Source organism: Protopterus annectens, chromosome 4.part1 (assembly GCF_019279795.1).
Source record: "Protopterus annectens isolate FY-2018-M chromosome 4.part1, PAN1.0, whole genome shotgun sequence".
Classification (NCBI taxonomy): Eukaryota; Metazoa; Chordata; order Ceratodontiformes; family Protopteridae; genus Protopterus; species Protopterus annectens.
In genome coordinates, this window is record NC_056734.1 from 1,016,989,472 (window position 1) to 1,017,012,585 (window position 23,114).

At 36.5% G+C, this 23,114-nt stretch overlaps 1 protein-coding gene across 2 annotated transcripts in view; it reads right to left on the bottom strand.

The window, feature by feature from the left end:
- KNG1 (kininogen 1) overlaps positions 1-23,114 on the bottom strand; it is a 563,217-nt gene that overhangs the window by 419,210 nt on the left and 120,893 nt on the right. For both annotated transcript variants that reach the window (XM_044070731.1, XM_044070730.1), the window contains exon 3: positions 20,916-21,003. In XM_044070731.1, the coding sequence (XP_043926666.1) occupies positions 20,916-21,003 (88 nt within the window). The remainder of the gene's footprint in view (positions 1-20,915; positions 21,004-23,114) is intronic.

Genomic DNA, 23,114 nt, shown 5'->3' on the forward strand with positions numbered 1-23,114 from the left:
GCTATCATAATTTACCCACACAGCTTAGGCTATTACACCAGTGATCAATATGATGAACATAGTACAGATGTGGAAATAAATTTAGTATAACAGTAGATGTTTGAATGATTACTGCTGCAGTGGCCACTCCACCCACTTTGTTTTTGTTTTGTTTTGTTTTTTAGTGTATTGTTGATGACATGGTGTAGACATCTGTTTTTGTTGTTCCTACCAAAGTCCTATCCAGGTCTAGCCCCCTCTGTCAGTTGGCATGAAAGGTCTGAAGGGCTTGGTGCCCAAACCAATATTTTAGCCAGCTTAGCCTGATCTCCCTAACAGTTCGGGTGCATGAAGCTTTGGAATCTGTCTGGCTATTATATCCTCAGCAGGATGTAACCTATTTAGCTTAGGTCACTGTAGCAGTGGTCATTCAAACATGTACTGCTATGGTAAATTTACTTACACAACTGTACTTTCTATTGTGCTATTCTTTCCTTTAGATAGTCATTGTCATTTAGTGATACAGTCAGGGTTTGATAGATGAAATTTTTCTGATATTTTTACTATTCAGTGAGATATGATTTGATGACCCCATTCAAATGAAATAACTTTAATGCCTTACCCAAAGGTTTTGTGACCTCAGAGTTAGTGATAGTAGGTTAGAGGTGGAGGGACAAGGCTTCCAGTGGGGGGGACTGTTGGGGTTTACTCTCCATTACCATGTATGAAAACATGTTGTTTTGATCCCATTCATTTGAGTGAGCTCACATGATCATGACTCCCCGAAAAGTGGAATGATTAAACATGTAACATAGCAGATGTATGGTGTGCACCCTACAGGTACTCCCTCTCATCTTTCAACTTGATTAGCAGCCTACTTTCACAACATTTTCCTCATCCTGCTCCTCTTGTCTTTTTTTATATCCTTCTCTTCTATACTGTGTAGCAACTCAGAAATTATCTTCTGCCTGTTATATGTCACTGATCTCCTTTCTATTCTTCCTGCTTTACGTGTTTACTTAGTGCTTCCTGGTCTGGAATAGCCATATCCCAGCCTCTCTATTAAGAGATTTTACAGAAACTTTAGGTGATAACTCATTTTAGAGCCTATAACTATGGAATCAAGAAAAAGAAAATGTATATGTAAAATTATTAGGGTAACAGTCAGATGAATAGAGAAGTGCCCTATCTTTTGGCACATTTTAGAAGTTTTTCCATATTTATGTATTCTGTCACATTTGTAAGTCATGTGTTTCCAAGACCCAGTTCAACCATGAGTCATGTACAAAAAGAACAAAAAAATGACAACCAGATTGTGGTAGTTTAATGTTACTATATGGTCCTTACGTATTATCGCAACCAGATGTTTGTAGTCGTGAAATCTGGAAAAATACAAGAAGCAGCTTCCAAAGCTGCCATCATTCTTCCCGTTTGTTGCCTTTCATGTTGACTGCCTAAATAAACCAAGGATGACCACTACTCAGATGGCAGGAACATAATGCAACATAGCAGAAATAATACAGAAATGGAAAATAAGCACACAGTTGGAAAGTAACAACAACACACACATTCTCTGCTGTTTGAAGGTGATAAAGTCTGAAAAGAAATGCATGCCATTATTTACTGACTAACCCTTTTTGTGCGACTCTGAAATCACAGATTTTGTGAGGAGTACTTTAAAAATATGAGGCAGAAATATAGACAAAGGAGAGGTTTCCCTGTGGCCAAGTGCATGTAATGTTCTGGGGACAGAGACATCTTAAAAAAGAAAAGACCGTTACATGCAGAGTGTAGGAAGCAACAGTAACTCATTGTAAAGGCATTCATCCCTTCTTCTCTGTGTTTTTGTAATAATAAATCTTGTTTAGGAAATGTAACCCACACAGTATAAGGACACAACTTAAAACTTGCTGTTACACCCTTTTTAGAAACTGGAGCCCAAAACCACTACTTACACATTCCATTTGTCAGCCATGACAATTAAAGCGCGTCTGTAATGCACGGAAATCAGGAAGGGGATTTTGTACATTTTATTCTTTACCTGAAGGTAATACAAACTTTTTCCTCAACAATAAGGACTTTTAAAAACACCTTACAGTGTTTCATACCCTTGTACCACTTGAAGTATGGGAATTTCACGACCACAAACATCTGGTTGCGATAATACGTACGTACCTAATATATTTATAAAGCACTGAATTTTCAAATTATAAACTTTTGAGTTTATTATAGTCACAGTTTTTATGAAATATTTGGCAGAAAAATGTTTGTGTATATATATATATATATATATATATATATATATATATATATATATATATATATAAAATACAGTGGTAAGTGTTGCTCCTAAGCAGAGTGTAGATCAGTGTGTGTGTGTGTATGTATCTTTAAGAAGCTATCCAAAGGTTTGCACAAGTGTATAAATACTGAGCACATGCTAGCCTGACTGCCATTTTGTAGTAAGTTGTTGAGATGTAAGCATATATGTAATGTCTGTCTGTTAATTAGTTAATTTATAGTTTATGATTCTGCTATCCATCCTGATATGTTTCTATGTATTAAAGCATCTAAATGAAATACCCTGCCTGCTTGTCATCTATGTTAGAGAGGGATGAGTGATATGGTGTCAGAAGAGGCATGTCTAAAAGGGCATGGTGTTAAAAGAAGCAAGGCCAAAATGACTTGTTGCCAGAAAGAGTTCTGGTTTCTTCAACTTTAGTCCAAGAGGCACCTGGTGGTATTTGAGGAATATACAGGAGTGGATCATCCCTACTGCACGTATATTTCGCAAAACAGGTCAGAAATAAATTTCAGATGTTAAAACTTGCTCAAATAATTTCTTATTCACAAAATATGAAATGAAGCATACAGAACACTCTAAACGATATTTGAATAAACTGATATGCCCGATATTAATAAAAATATTCAAATTCCTATGGAAAATTTAAAGTCCGAATTGCATAAAATGAATAAAATAAGAGGAAACAACCACATTTTTGCTAAGCATGTATTTTTAGTATTGATTAAAGATATCCAAGTTATCATTAGTGTGCAAAGTGTTCGCATGTTTGTGCAGTATTATAGTAAAGTTATTACGCAAAATACAGCCATTTCAGACAAGGGAGCCCGCAGGATTTTTTGCAGGGGGGTGCAAACCCAGAGCCCCACCCCCTCCACCCACATAGCCCCGCCTCTCCACCCACATAGCCCCACCCCCTCCACTCATGCAGCCCCTCCCCCATGCAGCCATTACAGGGTCCCATTACTTGGCTATTTCTCCCCAGTTGCCATAAACACTGTCAGAATTCTTAGTGTGCATACTGTTTATGCTTTGCTTCTACAATGATTACAGATATCTGGATTTAATTAGGAATCCGTGATAAGTTGTTTTACATACCCCATGTACATTGCAACTAACTCGAGGGAACTTTCAGCGGGCAGCCCTTTTGAATTCTGATCAACAAGGCTTGGCTGTTCAGTTCTCTATACTGGAATAATTTCTCATTCATTGCTAATAATCATTTTATTTATTTGGGTACTAACAGAATTTTACTTTTTACCTACCATAAAGACAAGATATTTGTTTTACCTCAACATACTTCCCCTTGTTTTATTTATTTATTTGTAAGTGACTTAGAAACAACTACTGGGGAATAGTGTTCATTAGCTCAGTTTTTTTCATGTAGGACAATAAACCGAGTCCCATGAGCCTGTTCAGATTATACAGATTTAAACAGATTAGTTTATAACACTAGTGTTCTTTGGCTTCTGCGGTGGTGGTGATGCCTCACAGTAAGACGCTGTCTGGTTCGATTCTCAGCTAGAGCATTTTCTGCATGGAGACATGCGTAAATGGGCGTACCTTCATTGAAGGTTGTGCATCAGGGCTGGTAACTTGGCAAGTAAAAATCAGCTACCAATTATTAGCGGACTGGAGTTCCGCTGTGGCGACCCCTAACCAGGAAAAGCCAAAAGACACAACTAGTGTTCTTTGGCTTCCAAGATTAGATCTCAGTAACACAAGTTGATGTTTAAATAAAAGCTGACATTCTGTGCTCTGAATGCACGACACGTTATAGCTGTATTTAACTTAAACTGTGTGCATTCACTAAATTATGTATATCTTTTAATTAATGCTTAATCAAACATTTCTTCATAATCCCAACATTGAAATAGTTGCAAATCAACACTTCATCTTTTTATAGATAATTCCAATAGCCCTAATATATGCACATTATTAATTATTTTTTCAAGATTAGTTTTACTGAGTGGACAAGGGAAATTCTGGGTGTTTTCTGATTTTGTGTGGTTGACCCTTAGTTATATGAAACTGGGTCTGCATTATCACTGATGTGAACAACTTCATTATATGCTTAACTAAAAGCTTTAGAACATTTTTCTTGACACAGCCATTACAGTATCCTTCCTGTTACTGTGATAAGCAAGAGTAGCCATGCATATGAAGTGCACATATTTATACATATGATTATAATATATACAGATTGTATTAATTATACTGTAAAATAATTTAATTATATCCCTTCTATAATACAGCACCACTAGTTAGACTGCTTTAAATTTATAGTTTTGAAAGTTTTTCCAGCAAGCAGTTAAACAAAACATATGAACCAATAATGACAAGCTGCCCAATTCAAAACATTTCAACCATAAAAGGCCACTTAAACTTTTGGCATTACAATCCATCAATGTCAGTCAGTATGCACAATCTCTGCAGAAGTAAAAGTCATCTGAATAATTCCGCATTATAGATATCAGAAACTTGAAGAGGTTGTTGCTAGAAAACAACTTTATATTTCAGCATTTCATCAACAAATTCAATGCCTGCTGCCCTTAAAGAATACATTGCCTATGTTATATTAAAAATGATAAACTGGTATATTTGCAATACAGAATGGGTGGTAAACTGAAAAACAAGTTCATAGTTATTAGGCATCTCATCCAAAGGAGGACATAGCCAGGACTGCAGCACTCCACCCCCTTAAAATACAAATCTACATGCTGTGGGAGTAGAACTTATAGCCCTCTGCATTAAGATGCAAGTATGCTACCTGATGTACTACTAACACTGCTTTAAAATTCTATACCACAATAATGATACCATATGCTAAACAAAACAGTTGCACATTTTAAGCAGACTTAGCATGAGCAGTACTAAACTTTTCTTCCCTTGAAGCTCACAATTCCTTGAAAATACACTTGAAAATAAATTCCACCTGCCTACTCTAAATAGGGCATTTCACTTTCTCTCACACACCTCAACCTCTGCAAGAAATCTGGACAAAGCCCAACATAAGTAGGGACAGATTATAAATATTGCTCTCATGAACTTAGAACATTGCTAGAATAATGGGATTTATGTTAGTATGCATTTTATATGATGGACAGAAGGAAGGTTGGTATATTGTGTGTGCAAGAGACCAGGTGGAAGGGGAGTAAGGCTAGGTGTATCAGAGGTTGGTTCAAATTGTTTTATCATGGTGTGGATGGGAGGAGAAATGGCTTAGGAGTTATCATGAAGGAACAGTATACTAAGAGTGTTTTGGAGTTGAAAAGAGTGTCGGATAGAGTGATGTTTATGAAGCTGGAAATTGATGGTTATCCTGGGTTGGCTTTACTATGTTGAAAGATCTATCAAGTTGGTATTGCCTATAAAGGAAATATGGGGTGGACAAAGTTTTAGCCAATATTCAAAAGCCTAAGCAGGACAGATATAGACCATCCTTGGTGAAGCAGTGTGGTCCGTCAACCATATCCTTCCAAGCTGACAAATATTGTTCCTCCTTTGAATGACATAAAAAAACTAAGCCAATTTTTAAGTCAGTTGTCTTCTGCTGATATTGTGGCATCGGCCTCGGAGAAGATAGATCGCTACTCAGTACTAAATTCATATCAGCTTGGGACACAGTCTGTGAGCTCAGTCATGTCTGTCTGTAATCCAGAGTGGTATATCATCAGGTCATTTACACTCATGTGTACAATGACCTAGTTGTATTGGTACTTGTAGTTCAGTGACCAGAGTGTGTGCCTGATCTGGCAGATCCTGACCCCTGACAGCATCTAACCATGACCTTCCCTTGTTCAACTTGTTGAGTAAAACATCTGTGTGTTTCACAATGGCATCACCTATGACCAAAACATTACTTGTGTGGAAGTTTGTCTCATATGCTTATAAGTTGTGACACTGAGATGAAGTGTGTCATGGTGGATGTTGGACTGGTAGAATGTCTGTAAGACTGCAGAGGAACCCCATTGTTATTACTGCATCTAGGAGGCCTCCAAGGTTTGGATAGATTACTTCTTAGACCCTCAGCCTATGTGAGCCAGTGTACTTGGTCTTTAGTGGGAATTGTAGGTAGAATGTGGTGACGTGCGTTTCTGACAACATATTGGTGACGTGTTTCTGACAACATATTGGGTAATTTTGTTGACTCTGTGTGAGAGACTTTTCGCCAATGACAATGTTATAATTACATCTGTCACTCAGCATATCTGATTGTTTAAGAATTAGATGGTTGTCAGTAAACATGAGACAATTACAAGATTGTCTCAGGATGAGAAATTTCCATGAAACTGGCAGCACAAACAGGAAGAAAGTGATATGGTGTGGTACTTTGCTTATCCATGAATTCAGATGTTTACTCCATTGATCTCAAGGGGGGATTGTACCAGGGGGTTCTAGAATAGGTTTACTTTGGTCCTGTTTAAGTGAAACCATAATGTTCAATACAAGACTGTTGGAGCAATGATTCTGTGAGAGCAAACTACAATAACAGGATAATGCATGGGTTTATAACAGGTTTGCTTGAGTGCTGTTTGACTAAGAGCTACAGTCTTAGTGTAATCTCACAGAGCAGCGCTCCTCTATGTGCAAACCAGGTACTCATCGCACAACTTCATACTCAGGAAATAGCAGAGTTTGTTTTCTTTAGAGAAAAGTTGTTTTCTATGTGCCTGCATCAATAATGGCACTGTTAACCACCACTGTACAATGCGCAGACCTTATACAGGCACAGAAAATCAACAAACAAGCAAAACAGCCCCCTGGCCAATCACAACAACACAATCTGAGGCTCCCCTGCGATTCCCAAGCTCAGAAGAGACCAGGCTATTTCCTACTGCCATTAGAGTGCTGACCTAATTTTCCTAATGTAAAATCTCTGAACGAGGGAGACAAAAGTGCAAGAACCCAGCAATCATCATTGTAAAATCTCAGCAAATATTTCAATTTTAAATGCAGAAATGCAGAAACCCAGTAGTTAATGCAGTAACATTCAACAACACTTTAAGGTATAAAGAAACTCTGTAAATAATGCATAAATATGACAGCAGCACTTTAAATAACCAGAAAATGTGCAATCCAGCAATGTAGAATACTTGTCAAGCTTGGATGGAGCTGGATTAAAGCAGGTATACTCAAATCACAATGGTGCGGTTGCCAAAGGTTGGTAAGCTCTGTATAAATGAGCCGTGTTGTGTAAATGCAACGAGTTTACAGAGGCACAGTAAAATCAATAAACAAGCAAAAATAGCCAATCAGCCATCACAAGAGCAACAACAACAATGTTTCCTCAGTGATTCCCAAGATCAGAAAAGACCAGACTACTCTACTCATGATGAGTCAAGCTGTCTTGCACTGATACTTTCTGTCCACACTATGAACAACAAAAGTTCTGAGTTGCTTACACTATCCCAGAATCACTCATGGCTACTTTTCATGTGGAAATTTTTAGTAGTCTCACTCAGTCTTCCACTTGCAATGGGCATATATGAATTGCTGTCTGATCATAGTAATGTTATTTAAATTGGTTTTGTCTCCTTTTATCAGGACTCAGGTATTCATGCTGAAGTAGGTAGTCAGAGGTAGACATGCTATTATTTAATCTGTGACTTTTCAGTAGTGAGCTAGTGGCTTGCATCTTACAAGAGGATATTTCTATACTTCAGCAATGCTCAGTGAATGTTTTATGTTTCTTTCTGAGTTTTCTTCAGTTTGAACTATCTTCTTAACTTAACCATCTGACTGAGGGTAATTGAGTTGAGAAGTTTTGTTGAAATTTCCTTTGCTTCAAAAATTTCTTGAATTATGATAGTTGCAAAACATGGATCATTATTTTATATTGCCACATAAGAAACACTGGAAAACATGGTGTTGCATGCATTTTCTCTACTACATTAGTGTCTATCATTTTCACATCCTCAAGCGTCTTCAAAAAGAAATATAAACTGCTCAAGTATGTAGTCACAAAACTAAAACAAATCTGCAGCTATTTTTACTCTATACTGTTTTTAAAAATTGATTGAGGAATCATTTCTCAGATTATTGCTATATGTATATTGCATAATGTGCAGACTCAGTCCTTGCATTCTGTTTGCGATGGAATTTTCCTCCAAATCATGTTTAAGCACTGTGGTGTGTGCAGCCTCCAGCTGTTCTAATTAACATTAGCCGATAGTTTATTTACTTAATTATATTAAACGACATGGTAAGGTATTTCTTTTATCAGTATTCACTTAATACTTTGCAAATGGCTGTATTTAGGATTTGGAGTTAGTTCCCATTACCTTTACCTACCTATTTCATTCTTACATACACGCATACACACTTCTATCTACTTCTTACATCCACAGACTCCGAGTCCTACCTACCTATTTCTTACACACACACACACACACACATCACTTAAACTCACACACGCACACACCTACCTTTCACTTCTACATTCATCTGCACGAACGTCCTCTTGAATTACAATTTCAAGTAGGCGCGAAAGAAAAGGACGTAAACCACCAGCCGCGCACAGACACAGATGACGAAAACAGGTCGCAAACACCTGTTGCATCTGTGTGACTGGACGAGATGCAAAGGGCGTTCTTAAAGAGGAACGCCCTTTAAAAAAAAAAAAAGCTTCTTTCATTTAAATTAATTTCCCGGCACCCCCTTGCACCTGCCTGCGGGCGCCCTTGATTTCAGAGGATATTTCGCAAAGTACGGTATTTCAAAGAGTTGATTGTGCATTTGAACGTTATTACAAGCTGCCGTGTATGCTTGTTCATACATAAATGCAAGGGCCATATTTTTAGTGTGTTTGTGCATACTTTGTGAGCATGGCAGATGGATTTCGAAAACCCAGTGCACTTATGTTTAACAATAATATTGCAGAGAATTGGAGAGTGTTTAAGCAAGAGTATGACATTTTCATACAGGCTGCATTTTCTGATAAAGATGATGGTGCAAAGGCATTTATTCTGCTTAATTTTGCTGGATCAGAAGCCATTGAAAGGGGACATTTATTTGTGTATGCACCTGCTATCTATGCAGGAGAGGGGGAAACCATTATATTGTTGAAACAGCTGAGTCAAGGGAAGACCCTGAGTGCGTCAATTTAGAGAAATATGTAACCCCCAGACAAATGTTACAATGAAGAGGCACTTATTTTACACAAGGGATCAAAAGCCTGGTGAAGCCTTTGCAGCATATATAACTGACTTGAGGAATATAGCTAAAATGTACAGATTTGGTGATTTAAGGGATGAGTTGATAAAAGACAGACGTGTGTGGTATTAAAGTTGATGCTGTGAGAAAGATTTTTCTTTGTGACAGTGATTTAACTTTGAACAAAGCCATTGAGATTTGTCAGATATACAAGCTCACAGAAAAGCATACAAATATAAATGAGAGATGCATGCTTCCTGTAATTTCTAGAGCTCATGTTGATAGTATGTAGCATGTGGTTAAAAGAAACAGGCCCAGGCATATGGCAGCAACTGTAGTCCCTGCAACACCCATTGGTAACCCCCAAGTTTTCCAGCAAATTCCAGAGTTTGCACAGTTTCAGTGATGCATAAGAGTGAGTCAGCAAACTCAAAGCACGGGCCCCCACCCAGTTTCATTGTCCACTGTCATGATTGTGGTGGAAATCATGAATCTAAAAGTGGAAAAAATGTTTAGCTTTTGGTCAGCAATGCCACAAATGCAATAAGTGGAATAATTTCAAGAGGTTTTGTAAATCAAAAGGCCCACATTCTTCTATTAAAAGTAAACAAACATCTCAAGAAACAAGTTGATCAATTAGAAAACTGCATCCCTACTCTTTATGTTGATGGTTTGCCAGTGCTTCATGAAACAGTCAATGCAGTAGATTTATGGGCATAAAATGAAGTATTTTGCACTGCTTGGATAAATGAAAAACCCATAGAGCTCAAAGCTGACACAGGTTCTAAGTGCAATGTTATGTCAGCAGAAATATTTGCTAATGTGTGTCATGGTGAAAGGCTTGATTTGGCAGAGAGTGCAATGCTTGTTGCTTATGGTGGTGAAGAAATTCAGAGTAAAGGCTCAGTAGTGCTTTCATGTTACTCTGCTGGGAGATGTTACGACTTGTTATTTTATGTGGTCAAGAGACACGTCCAGTCATTATTAGGGCTCAGAGACAGTTTGAAAATGGGACTGGTTTCTTTTAATAAGGAAGTCCATCATGTTAGCTTAAAAGACCACTATTCTAATTTTGCTCAGCATTTTTTTTCTACCTATGTTGGTCTTTTCAAAGACAAACTAGGGAAGCTTCCAGTTGTGTACTCCATGAAGTTAGACCTAGATGTCAGTCCAGTTATTCCAGAGGAATAATTAAAGACTGCACTCACCCTGCTTACGGATTGTTCCTGCATCTATCACCTGGAAAGCGCTTCCAAGTATACATTGCAGGACTACGTGATTCAGGAACAGCTTCTTCCCTAATGTCATCAGGCTGCTGAACTCTAATAACCACTACACTCCATGATGTCCAACTGGTTAGTAGAAACTGTCTCAAATTGTGCATGAACCTGGTTACCAGACTCACCTAATACTTAGTGTAATATTCGCCATGACTGTAACTTATAGGCCATCTAGGGCAGTAGCAATGCAGTAAAATATCTCTTCTTTTAGTGCAATACATGCAAATTCATAAATTAACCATAACACAATACTCTAAGGTCCATAGTGCAATCCTCTAATGTTCACAGTGCAATACGTAAATGTATGTTTCTGTGCAAGGATCAATGCGATGTCTTAACCAAATACCTGTGCAATACTAAAGCCTCATGCAAGTAAGTGTTCACTTCAAAAAATGTTAAAATGTGTTTCTAATTATGTGCAGTATTAGTCTGTCTACCTGCATGTCCGTGATGTAATAGCTAGGTGTTACGTGTAAATGTATGTGAAAATAGTCTATATGTTGTTTTCACGTTGAGTCTGGTGATATGGAATTTCATTCAGTTTTTGCACTTGTGTGATTTCTGAATGACAATAAAGTTTACTTTGACTTTGAGTTTCAGGCTAACTTGAAAAGTTCCAATAGCCATGCAGGACAGAGTCAAAGCCGAGTTAGATAAAATGGTGCAATAAGCTGTGATTTGTCCAGTTGATGAACCTACTGAATGGTTATTTTCCATGGTGATAACTCGTAAGAAAATCTCAGATGACATCAGAATATGTATTGAATCATGAGATTTGAACAAAGCACTAAAAAGACCTCATCATCCAATGCGTACAGTCAAAGAAGTTGCAGCTCTGATGCCAAATGCCACTGTTTTTTCTGTCTTAGATGCAAAGAGTTCATTTTGGCAAATTCAGCCTGACAAGAAATCCTCATTGCTAACTACTTTCAGTTCTCCACTTGGAAGGTACAGATTTTTGAGAATGCCATTTGGGATACATTCTGCAAGTGAAGTCTTTCAACGTGCAATGGAGCAACTTTTATCTGGGTATTCTTGTGCTGTTATAGTGGATGACATACTAGTAGGAGGTAATGGTGAAGCTGAGCATGACAGAACTCTCAGAAAAGTTCTTGGAAGAGCACGTCAAGCGAATCTTAAGCTCAATCCACAGAAATGCAAATTCAGGCTGCAAGAGGTTACTTACGTTGGTCATTTATTTACCATTTCAGGCCTATGACCAGACCCTTCTACACAAACAGCCATTCTCAAGGTGCCAGCTCCAGACAATGTTCAAGCCCTACAATGTTTATTTGGCATAGTTAACTATCTAGGCAAGTTCATTCCAGACTTGAGCTAACTTTCAGCACTGTTTAGAGAGCTGACACATAAAGATGTATCTTAGTCTTGGTTAGAGCAGCACCAAAGAGCATTTTATGTCCTGAAACTGAGAAATGCTAGTCCACCAACTCTCAAATACTATAATGTTCACAAACCAGTTACTCTTTCATGTGAGGCTTCGAAATTTGGTCTAGGTGCAGTCATTCTACAACAGGGTCAACCTGTTGCCTATGCATCGAGAAATCTTACCCAAACTGAAATGCAGTATGCTCAGATCAAGAAAGAGCTTTTGGCAATTGTAATTGCATGTTCGAAGTTCCATGATTATGTTTATGGTAGACTTATCCATATCAAAACAGACCACCAACCTTTAGTCACTATCTTGAGAAAGCCTATGCATTCAGCTCCTGCCAGATTGCAACGTATGATGTTGAGATTGCAAAAGTATAATTTTAATCTTGTCTACAAGAAAGGCAAACTTCTTTATCTTGCTGATACATTATCCAGATTGTCCAGAAACACCACTGAACAGCACAAGAATGAGAATCTTGATTTTGAAGTCATGGAAGTAAAATTTTTCTTCCACACATCTTGATGAGCTGAGAGATCACACAGCCACAGATCCAGTTTTACAAAGGCTCAACCACTTTATCAGTCAAGGATGGCCATCAAAGCAATCTAGTTTACCTCAAGAAGTGCAACCTTATTATCCATACAAAGATGAGAGTTTGTCTGACAATGGTATCATTATGAAAGGTCCAAAAACAATTGTTTCAAAGTCCTTGCAACAAGTGTACATTACTATCATGCATTGTGATCACCCAGGAACTGACTATACCAAAAGAAGGAGGAGAGGTCTAGTATTTTGGCCTTCTGTGTCACAAGACATTGAGAGAGTACTTTCATCTTGTTCTGTGTGTAATAATACTAAGCCATATCAACAGAAAGAACCACTTCAGCTAAACCAGATTTCTGAACTACCTTGGTTGACAGTAGCCAGCGACATTTTCAAGTGGAATGGTAGACATTATTTCATTAGTAGACTCTTACTCCAATTGGTTCAGGATTGACCTACTTCCCAACCTAGCACCCAGTACTGTCATTAGTAAGATGAAGCATCATTTTGCAGTCCATGGTAGTCCACAAAGTTATTTCTGTCAGTGGCACACAGTTTACAAGCCAACAGTTCACAAGATTTGCTGAAGAGTGGGACTTTACTCATGTCATGAGTAGCCCAAAGCATCTTTAATCAAATGGTTTGGCAGAATGTGCAGTTGAAAGTGCAAAACAGTTACTAGAGAAATCAAAACGAGATAATAGTGATGTTTTCTTGAATCTCTTGAATCTCAGAAATATTCCTCGTGATAAATATTTTGGTTCACCTGCTCAGAGACTTCTGTCGAGACAAACCAGAACCACGTTACCACTCAGTAGCCAGTTGTTGGTTCCATATGTCAATAAAAATAGGTCAGTGAAAACCAATCTGTTGAAGAAGTGTTTAACCCAGAACGATTCAATCAGAATCATTCAGACCAGCAAACCATTCAATCCATTAAGAGAAGGAGAAGTGGTAAGGATACAAACATCCAAAGGTTATGATCGGATTGGAGTCATGAAGAATATTTGCCGAGAGCCGAGATCATTCATTGTGGAATCACAAGGAGCAGAGTTTAGGCAGAATCAGAAACATTTGATGCCAGTGTCCAAGCCTATACCACAGCACACAGCCTGTAAGAAAGACTCTTTATCTCAGAGTGAGTTGTCCAGTGTTCCAGTTCCAAAGGAAGTTCCATAGAATATTCTCATTCCTGTGATGAATCCAGAAGTTCCTGATATGAGTTTATCACCAAAGAATGTCCCATTTGCTGAATCCAGTCCATGTTGTTATGTTACCAGATCCGGTCGTATCTCCAGACCATGTAACAGATACACAACAACTTGGACATGAACATTGTGTTTTGTTTCTAATGTCTATAATAGTGAATGTCTAACTCCAATTATTATTTTTACTAAGGGCAATCTTTTTACGAGGGAGGTTGTAGATCAATGTGTATGTATGTATCTTTAAGAAGCTATGCAAGGGCTTGCACAAGTGTATAAATACTGAGCACGTGCAAGCCTGACTGCCATTTTGTAGTAAGCTTTTGAGATGTAAGCATGTTATGTATGTAAGATCTGCCTGTTAATCAGTTTGTTTATATTTTATGATGCTGCTATCCATCCTGATGTGTTTCTATGTATTAAAGCATCTAAACAAAATACCTCGTCTGCTTGTCATGATGTCATCTGAGTATGTTAGAGAGATATGAGCAATACAGAGGTTCAAAGTATTACAAAACAATAAATTTCAGTCAAACACAGCAACTCAAATAAGCTATTTTGAATAGTGAGACTGTGAACAGACTTTGTACTATTGCTTGATGTAATGAAGTGAGAATTTTATGAACAGAAATAGTACTACTCAGTTTACGAGTAAATTTACTAGTTTATAGTATGTAAGTGGTAAGTAAATGCTAAGTCAAATACAAAATGTTAGTGAATAAGAATATGTAAGTGTCTGCAATATGTAAGCTTTGCATCTGGGATAATGAAATCTTTTTTTAACACCTTTATTGAATTATCACTTATGACACAGGCAAATTTACATTTATATAAAACTTGATTTTTTTTTGCATTATAAGTAGTTTATTAAGATTTGCTCATAGCTTTGGAAGTGATCACACATGTCTTCAGTGAACAGGTGTTCTCTTAGCTTACTTTGGAATTCCAGAAGAGTTTAATAGTCTTAGATATATTAATCTTGAACATGATTCATGGAAATTGGAAGAGTAAGATGAAATAAGTATTTTAAGACCATCTTTACAGATAGCATGTCATTGTTCATATCCTTAAATGGTAGACGCAGGTATTCACAAGCAAGACTTGTATGATACAGAATTAATACAGAAAGGGGTTGAAGTCTGCTATCATAAAAAGACTATGTAGAGAAAGCATCTGCCTAACAAATACACACACACACACGCACACACACACACACACACACACACACACACACACATATATATATATATATATATATATATATATATATATATATATATATATATATGGGTCTAGGGCTATTCACTGAAAGTCAAATGACTGTGCACAAATCACTGAAGGCTCAATTCACTGAAAACACAATTCACTGAAACACATTTCACTGAAAGTTATATATGGCCTTTTCCTCAATGCAGTGCAACCCTGGAGTTAGTATATATATAGTAAAGGGGGTGTGGGGGGCACCCCCCACATTGAGGGGTGTGGGGGGCATAGCCCCCTACATAGTTTGGATATATATTATGTTCAGAAAACAGTAATTTATTGGAATTGCAAGTATCTGTGTATATAGTTCAAAATATTTAAAATAGGTGGGGGGGCGGTGTCCCCCACCCCCTTACTAGATATACTAACTCCAGGGTCGCACTACAATGGGGAAAAGGCCAAATATAACTTTCAGTGAAATGTGTTTCAGTGACTTGAGCTTTCAGTGAATTGTGCACAGTCAAGTGGGTTTCAGTGAAATATGCTTTCAGTGAATAGTCCTAGATCCATATATATATATATATATATATATATATATATATATATATATATGTGTGTGTGTGTGTGTGTGTGTGTGTGTGTGTGTGTGTATGTGTGTGTATGTGTGTGTGTAAATAACACTTTTTTCCATTTATGTAATGTAAGTAACTGAGTAACATTGCAACATTACATTAAAATGTATTAATACAACTACTGAAATGGAAAAATGGATAAGAAATAGTTTTTGGCCTCAGGAGATATGGAACATTGTTTTAATTAATCAAAAAATGTTCCACCAAGCTGCACGAAAGGAGTCACAAACCCATATATGTGATTGAGCTCTTTTGTTCCTTTAATTACGTGATTAGAACTTCATCAAAATCAACAACTACATCACTTTCAACATTTAAAAAAGGAAACATACAGGTCACATGTTTGAAAACATCCAAACCCCATCCTGTCAAAACCAATAATATATGCTTAAAGAAACTTAGTACAAAACAAAAAAATCAAGTTGTATTGGCATGAATATTTAATTAAAAATATGATGTATATAGTAAATGGACATTCTTTGTGATTGCTACAGGAATTGATACATTATTTCTTTTCTTCTGCCTTTTAGCAACATGAACATAGTAATAGTTTTTATGAATGGCTGAGTTAGATATATTGTACTATACTGACATCTGTTGGTTTTAGTGTTACATAGTTCATTGATATTTAGGTTGCTTGTAGGAATTTCATGCATATATTTGTTTGTGTATTTATTATTTATATATATATATATATATATATATATATATATATATATATATATATGGGTCTACTTCTATTCGCTGACAGCCCATTTCACTGAAACCCATTTCGTTGACAGCTCATTTCATTGACAAACATTCTAGGTGGGGGGCTGCGCCCCCCACACCCCCCCAATGTGGGGGGCTGTGCCCCCCACACCCCCCCAACTATATATAACAACTCCACAGTCACACAACAGTGGGGAGGGGGGCAAAACCCAGGTTTTTGCCTTGAATACTTTTGTCAATGAAATGAGCTGTCAACGAAATGGGTTTCAGTGAAATGGGCTGTCAGCGAATAGAAGTAGACCCATATATATATATATACATACACACATATATATATATATATATATATATATATATATATATATTTTTTTTTTTTTAATAAAGTTTTTATATTCAGATTCTTAGGTTTGATTTTTAATGTTTCAGCTTCTTTAGATATTTTATGATTAGTTCATAATGTTTCTTAATTGTATATGTGATTTGACTAGATAGTTTGCTAGTTACATGTTAGTAAGAGAGCTACTTAAGTGAAACTTGTAATATTGTTGATATAAAGTCCGATGAAGCATCCAAGATAGGACAGCAAAGTGCTTACTTTTAAAAGTCTTATAAATAAATGTCTTTACCTCAGCCATGTTTGTTACCTCAATGTTTCATTTTGGATAAAATAAATCTCCCTTTTAGACCAGTAGTGGCAGCAGATCACTACAAAACTGAACCCATTTTTGTTTATCTTGATTATGCTCTCAATCCTGTAATGCAAGAATCCAAATTTTATTAGAGAGACTCCTGGCCTCTGCTTGAATTATTGAGTGACACCCATTTTTTGGCTAGTGAGTTTTTCTTTGGATCCATGGATGTAATCTCACTTTACCCATGCATTGAACAAGGGACTCTCATCAAGTTTGTAAGGAAGTACTTAACTCATTCCCTCCAGGACAGCTCTTTTGAGTGTGTACCTTTAACTCCCAGTGTGTGTGGCTTGAGCCTTTAAAAAATGAAGTTATCACCTTACATTTCTAACAAATACTCATTGACAGAGGTCAAATATCAATACAATTGTGTTTGCCATCATGTATGTTTCAAGATAAAATATTCTGATATCTTGGATGTAGCATGGTTTTGGAATTATTAATCCAAATATGAACAAGTAATATTTGACGCCTAGAGGCACAGTAGGAGGGAACTGCAGAAATGCCTGGATGCATCGCTTGGCTATAATGAGTTAAACAGGTTCACTGAATTTGACAGTGCCTTTGTCAGCACTATTTGCTCTTTGTTGGAGATAGTCTTGGACAATAACTTTTTAACCTTTTCTGGCAAACATTATAAACAGAGATGGGGTTAGCCATATGGACTAGGGTAGCGCCAGTGTTTGCCAGCCACGTGATGTCATGGTGGGAACAGAAATATTTAAATCCCATCAACTATTTGAGAAGGTAGCCTTTTATAAAGATTTTATAAAGATTTATCAATGATGTCATTATTGTTTTGAAAGGGACTGAATGAGACTTTCACCAGCTATGGGAATGGTTCCGTTCTAGTACTTCCTTTTTGAAGTTTATGACTATTAATTTTTTGGGACATCACTTTGTTCTTTAATTCTGGGGACTATCATATAGCAAGTAAAATCTATAGGAAAGACACTCTTGTGAACCAGTACCTGCGCAGGAAGAGTCAGCACCCACACGCTTTGAAAAACGGTGTGGTGAAAGGTCAATTCAGTCGATTCAGCAGATTAACCAGTGATAAAAATAGTTTTGATCGAGAGACAGATATCTTGAAAGCTTTCTTCATAACTAGAGGCTATGATCAGGATTGGCTGTTGAACATCATAAATTAAGTTTATTTGTTATAATCCAGCAAGGTGAGACCAATGCTGTACAAGCATCAAGTGGGAAGACCATTGGCTTGCAGTGACACCCCCCAAAATGAGTCTCTTGATTGGCTACTGGGGGGGGGGGCTTTTCTGCTTCCCATTACTATTGACATGCCATTGATTAAATATATTCTCAAAGAGAACTGAAAGATTATACTGGCAATGTGGATGTGGCTGGGATCTTGGGAGACCACCCGATTTTAACCTACAAAAAGGTTAACAATATCAGATCCATTTTAGAGAGAGGCACTAGAGCCGATCTAGTTGGACATGAAACATTAGGAACTTTTAAATGTGGCAATTGTAGACAGTGCCTCTTTATTTGCAACACCACTAATATTGTAGTTATGCCCCTTAATTTAGAATTATTGCACATATAACTGTAATTCTCGAGGAGTCATATATTTAGCCTTTTGTGATTCCTGCACCTGTTATTATTTTGGGAAAACAATTAGGAGGTTGTCACATAAAATTTATGAACATAATTTAGCAATCAAAAAAGGTAACACCAGGAATGCTTTAGCCACACATTCCATGCAATGTGCAAACTTCAAAAAAATTAAATTTTTCATTCTTGATGCTGTTGACTTGAAAGATTTCTCTGGCAATTGCAATGTACGATTAGAATGCCAAGAGTCTGAATGGCAGATTAGATTAAGGTCTAACAGGCATCTGGGTTTGAGTGAAGTAGACAATATTAGGTGCTTTTTGTTAGCACAGAGAATTTAAAATATTTTTAAAATAAATATTAATTCCATTACAACTTGATTTTTTGTTTTACACTAAGTTTATGTATCAATTATTGGCTTTGACAGGATGGGGATTGGATGTCTTTAAACATGTGACCTGTACATTTTTAAACATTGGAAGTGATGTAGTTGTTGATTCTGATGAAGTTCTGGTTATTTAATTAAAAAATTGCTCAATCACAAATACGGCCTGTGACTCCTTTTGTGCAGTTTGGTGGAATGTTTTTTGGTTTGTTGTTCTTTTTTATTCTATACTACTTTCATTGTTTCGATTAAGACACATTCAGTTTGTTTTGCACTGCTGTGGGCATGGCTGGGCATGCCTTTATTGAATGATAAACTGATTTTGAAGAGTTTGATGAGAAAACACAGTCTAACCCTTTCCCTTGGTGTGTTTTAAACTGAACAGTGACCGAAATGAGCACTTTCAAGACAAGACAATTGAATGGTTGATAATGTAGATAGTTCTAGGTACCACTAGGCCTACCTTTCAACTGCCTAGAGTGCTGTAGAAAGTCATTTGATCCTCACATACTTGTGCTGTCCCCAATAAAATTTTTGATTTTCTAGTAAATCACTGAGGATTACTGTCAGTCAACAATTTTAGACATTACAGTTTCATATTTCTTATTGATTGGATAATGTATGTTAATGCAAAATCTGTTATTCTATTAATTTTTTAAGTGAATTAGAGTAATATTTAAAAATTTTACAGGATTTTCAGCCTTTGTCTAACCCCATTCTTTTTGGCTTTGTTTAGAATTCTTCAGCATGGAGGATGAGAGGCATGCAAGCAGCAGTCACATTTTGCCTACTGTTTAGTACAACCTTCTGTCATACAAATATAAATTGATAATGGCAGTTAAGCTTCCAGTATGGCATACGTTTGATGACTGAACCTGTGGGCTAATGTATGAACTATCTCAGCTGGTGTTTGACTTGTTAGTTATTATACTATATTGTACAGAGGTAACACTGACTATGATCAACCTAACTACTTATACAGAATTCTTAAAGCCAGAAACTTATTTTTTTTTATTTAAGGTCATGTTTTAAGGCAGGCCTGGTAATAGGCAGTTGGTTAACTTCCTATAACTGATAGTACTAACAGCAAATTACTTTAGAATACAAAGACTTGGCAGTTCTGCATGCCATATTCATTTGCCATTGCACCTTTTCACCTAGATAACTAAAAGACTGTCAGCAAGTTTATCTTCATAAATTAATTGTGGAACAAGTTATTGCTTTAATGTCTCAGTTGAAAAGGATAAAGTTTTTCATGGCATAGCTTCTTCAGTGAGAGTTTTAGTAGTGCATAGAGCAATAACTTCATTTATGGAAGTGCTGACACACTATAAACTTTGGTAATCCTTAAGTGGACATGATTATATTTTGTGTTTCCATCCAAACATCACGCTGAGGGAGTGGCTTGCTGCTGTGCATGTTGGTGTGTCTTAATCTGAACAACCGTCCAGATTTGTTTTGTGTATCACATGTTAGATTCCATAGCATTTCTTGCAAATGGCATTGAAGTCAGCATTATTAGTGACTAATTTACTCAGTTATGTAATATACTAAATGCAGTCTGTAAGATAATATTCATGCAGTAGATTAAGGTTGTACCAAGCTGCATAATGTAACACCCTATTAAATTAATTGTTTCACTGTGGACATTCCACATGCACAATACTGTGTTATTGTGGTGGGTTGTGAACTGATTTAGTGTTACAGATATGACCAGCTTTACAATTCTTTGTATACATAGATAGTCATATATCTTTCAGTAATGTAGACTGAACAGTTTTGGGCCAAAAGCCTGTATTTGCAAGATGGTAATTATATTTAATGTTACTCCAAGAAGAAAAAGCCAGGGTGCTTTCATACCTTGTTTTGTTGTGCAGGTCTGTGTAACAACATGCTTTGACCTTACAGTATTGTCAAGGAAAACCTCAGAAGCACAAATACCATTTACCTGAAATGTCAAACAAACAGAAATTAATGCTTTTCAGAAAGTGTGATAGATATTTAATAATATTCAACATTTTCCATATGTATATTTCAATTATCACTTATTACTTCAAGGTAAGTGATTTAACATTACAGTGATACAAGTTTATGCCAGAAAAGGAAGGAATTAATCAGTATTATGAGGATTTGCAGCACTATCTGGATATAACACCAAAAATATATTTCATCCTTTATAGGTGATTGTAATGCTACAGTTGGTAATCAGAGTGGAGGTGGAACAATGGGCAAATTTACTGCTGGTGTTCAAAATAAAGCAGGGCAAAAGGAAAGGAATTCTGACACTATAATTCACTAGTCGTAACAAACACATTCTTTATTTGTCTAAGAGATGGTTTTATGCATTGATATCACCAAATGGTCACTTTTGATATCAGATGGACTATATACTTTGTAGCAAAGATGAAAGGGCTCTAGACAGTCAATAAAAACAATATTCGGAGATGACTGCAGTCAGACAGTCAGTTTTACATTGCAAAAAATAAAAAAATAAAGAAAATAAAAAACAGGAAAAGTGTCTCAGGCCAGCTAGGTACAAGCTGAAAAATATTCCATTTGAATACATAGTGTTGATAAAGAACATGTATAAGGGATTATAAGGGATTGTACCCGACGTATACAGTGCTTGAAGCATTGAAAGAAGTCTGTCAAATTGTCCAGGAGGTGGCAACAAAATATTTGACATTGAAAGAAGATTAAGAAACTTGATAAAATGCAAAGATGGGAGGGTCCTAGCAGGACTTATTTAGAAGAGGTATCAGGAATATACAGACAAATTACATAAGAAGGACCCTAACATCACTGATACATACAATGGCATAGTTTTTGATATAAACCCATATATCCTACAGAGTGAAATCAGATGGGCCCTAGATGGACTTGTTAATAATAAGGTTCCAGGAAGTGATGGAATTCCAAATGAATTGTTTAAAAAAAACACAATAATGCTGTTATACACTACTCATAATACACCACCAACACTAGCCATTGGCCTGGAAAAGGATAATTTATATTCCATTCAAAAAAATGGCTATACTAAAGAGTACACAGATTATTGAACAACTGAATTTGTTTCATATGCAAACAAGGTAATGCTTGAGATCCTACAAGTTGGTTCAACAATATATATAGACTGAGAACTAGCAGAAACACAAGCTGGTTTTAGAAGTAGTAGAGTAGAGGCAAAATAAATCAACTTGATAATATTGGATGGATACTAGAGACAGCAAGGGCATTTCAGAAAGACATTTACTTCTGCTTTATTGACTATGCTAAAGTCTTTTGACTGTGCACATAAATAGGGACAGTGAGTCTTTGTCTATGGTATGTTCTTATGAAGAAGGAAATATTGGGTTGTATTATTTGCCGCCTGATGAATCTATGTGCAGACCAAGAAACAGTGGTTAGAATCAAATATGGAATAAATGATTATTTCAGTAATGTGACAAGACTGTATATTGCCATCATACTTATTTAATGCATGCACTGAACATATTATTGAAATGCTGGGTTAGAGTAATCTGATGCTAGAATCAAAATCTTGTGGTGGGAGAAATATTAAAAACCTCAGATACGAAGATGGTACCACTCTGATGGTTGACAGTGGGGAGGAATTAGGGATCTAGTTGATAAAGGTGGCAGTAGAAAGCACAAAAGCTGGCTTACTGCTCAATAAAAAAAAACTAAGACTAGTCTTTTCAATTCATTGCCAATATAAGTGAAGGTAGTAACAGCGTTTATTTTCCATGGCTTAAAGAATTCTGCAGATTGTGGCTGCAGCCATGTAATTAAAACTCTTCTTAGGAGCAAAGCTATCACAAATGTGTTTAAGATTGTAAAGTGAAACAGGTCCATGTATGAAAGCTGTGATTTCTCCACAAGTAATATATGGCTGTGAGAAATGAGCTACAAGTGATACTGTGCACTGGAAAAATGGTTTTGATATGTAGTGTTGAAGGAGATTTCTGAGAATTCAATGGAATATAAGCCTATCAATTCAGACAATAGTTAAAGAAATAAATCCAAGCTGTTTTTTTGAAAACTCTAATAGCAAAACTA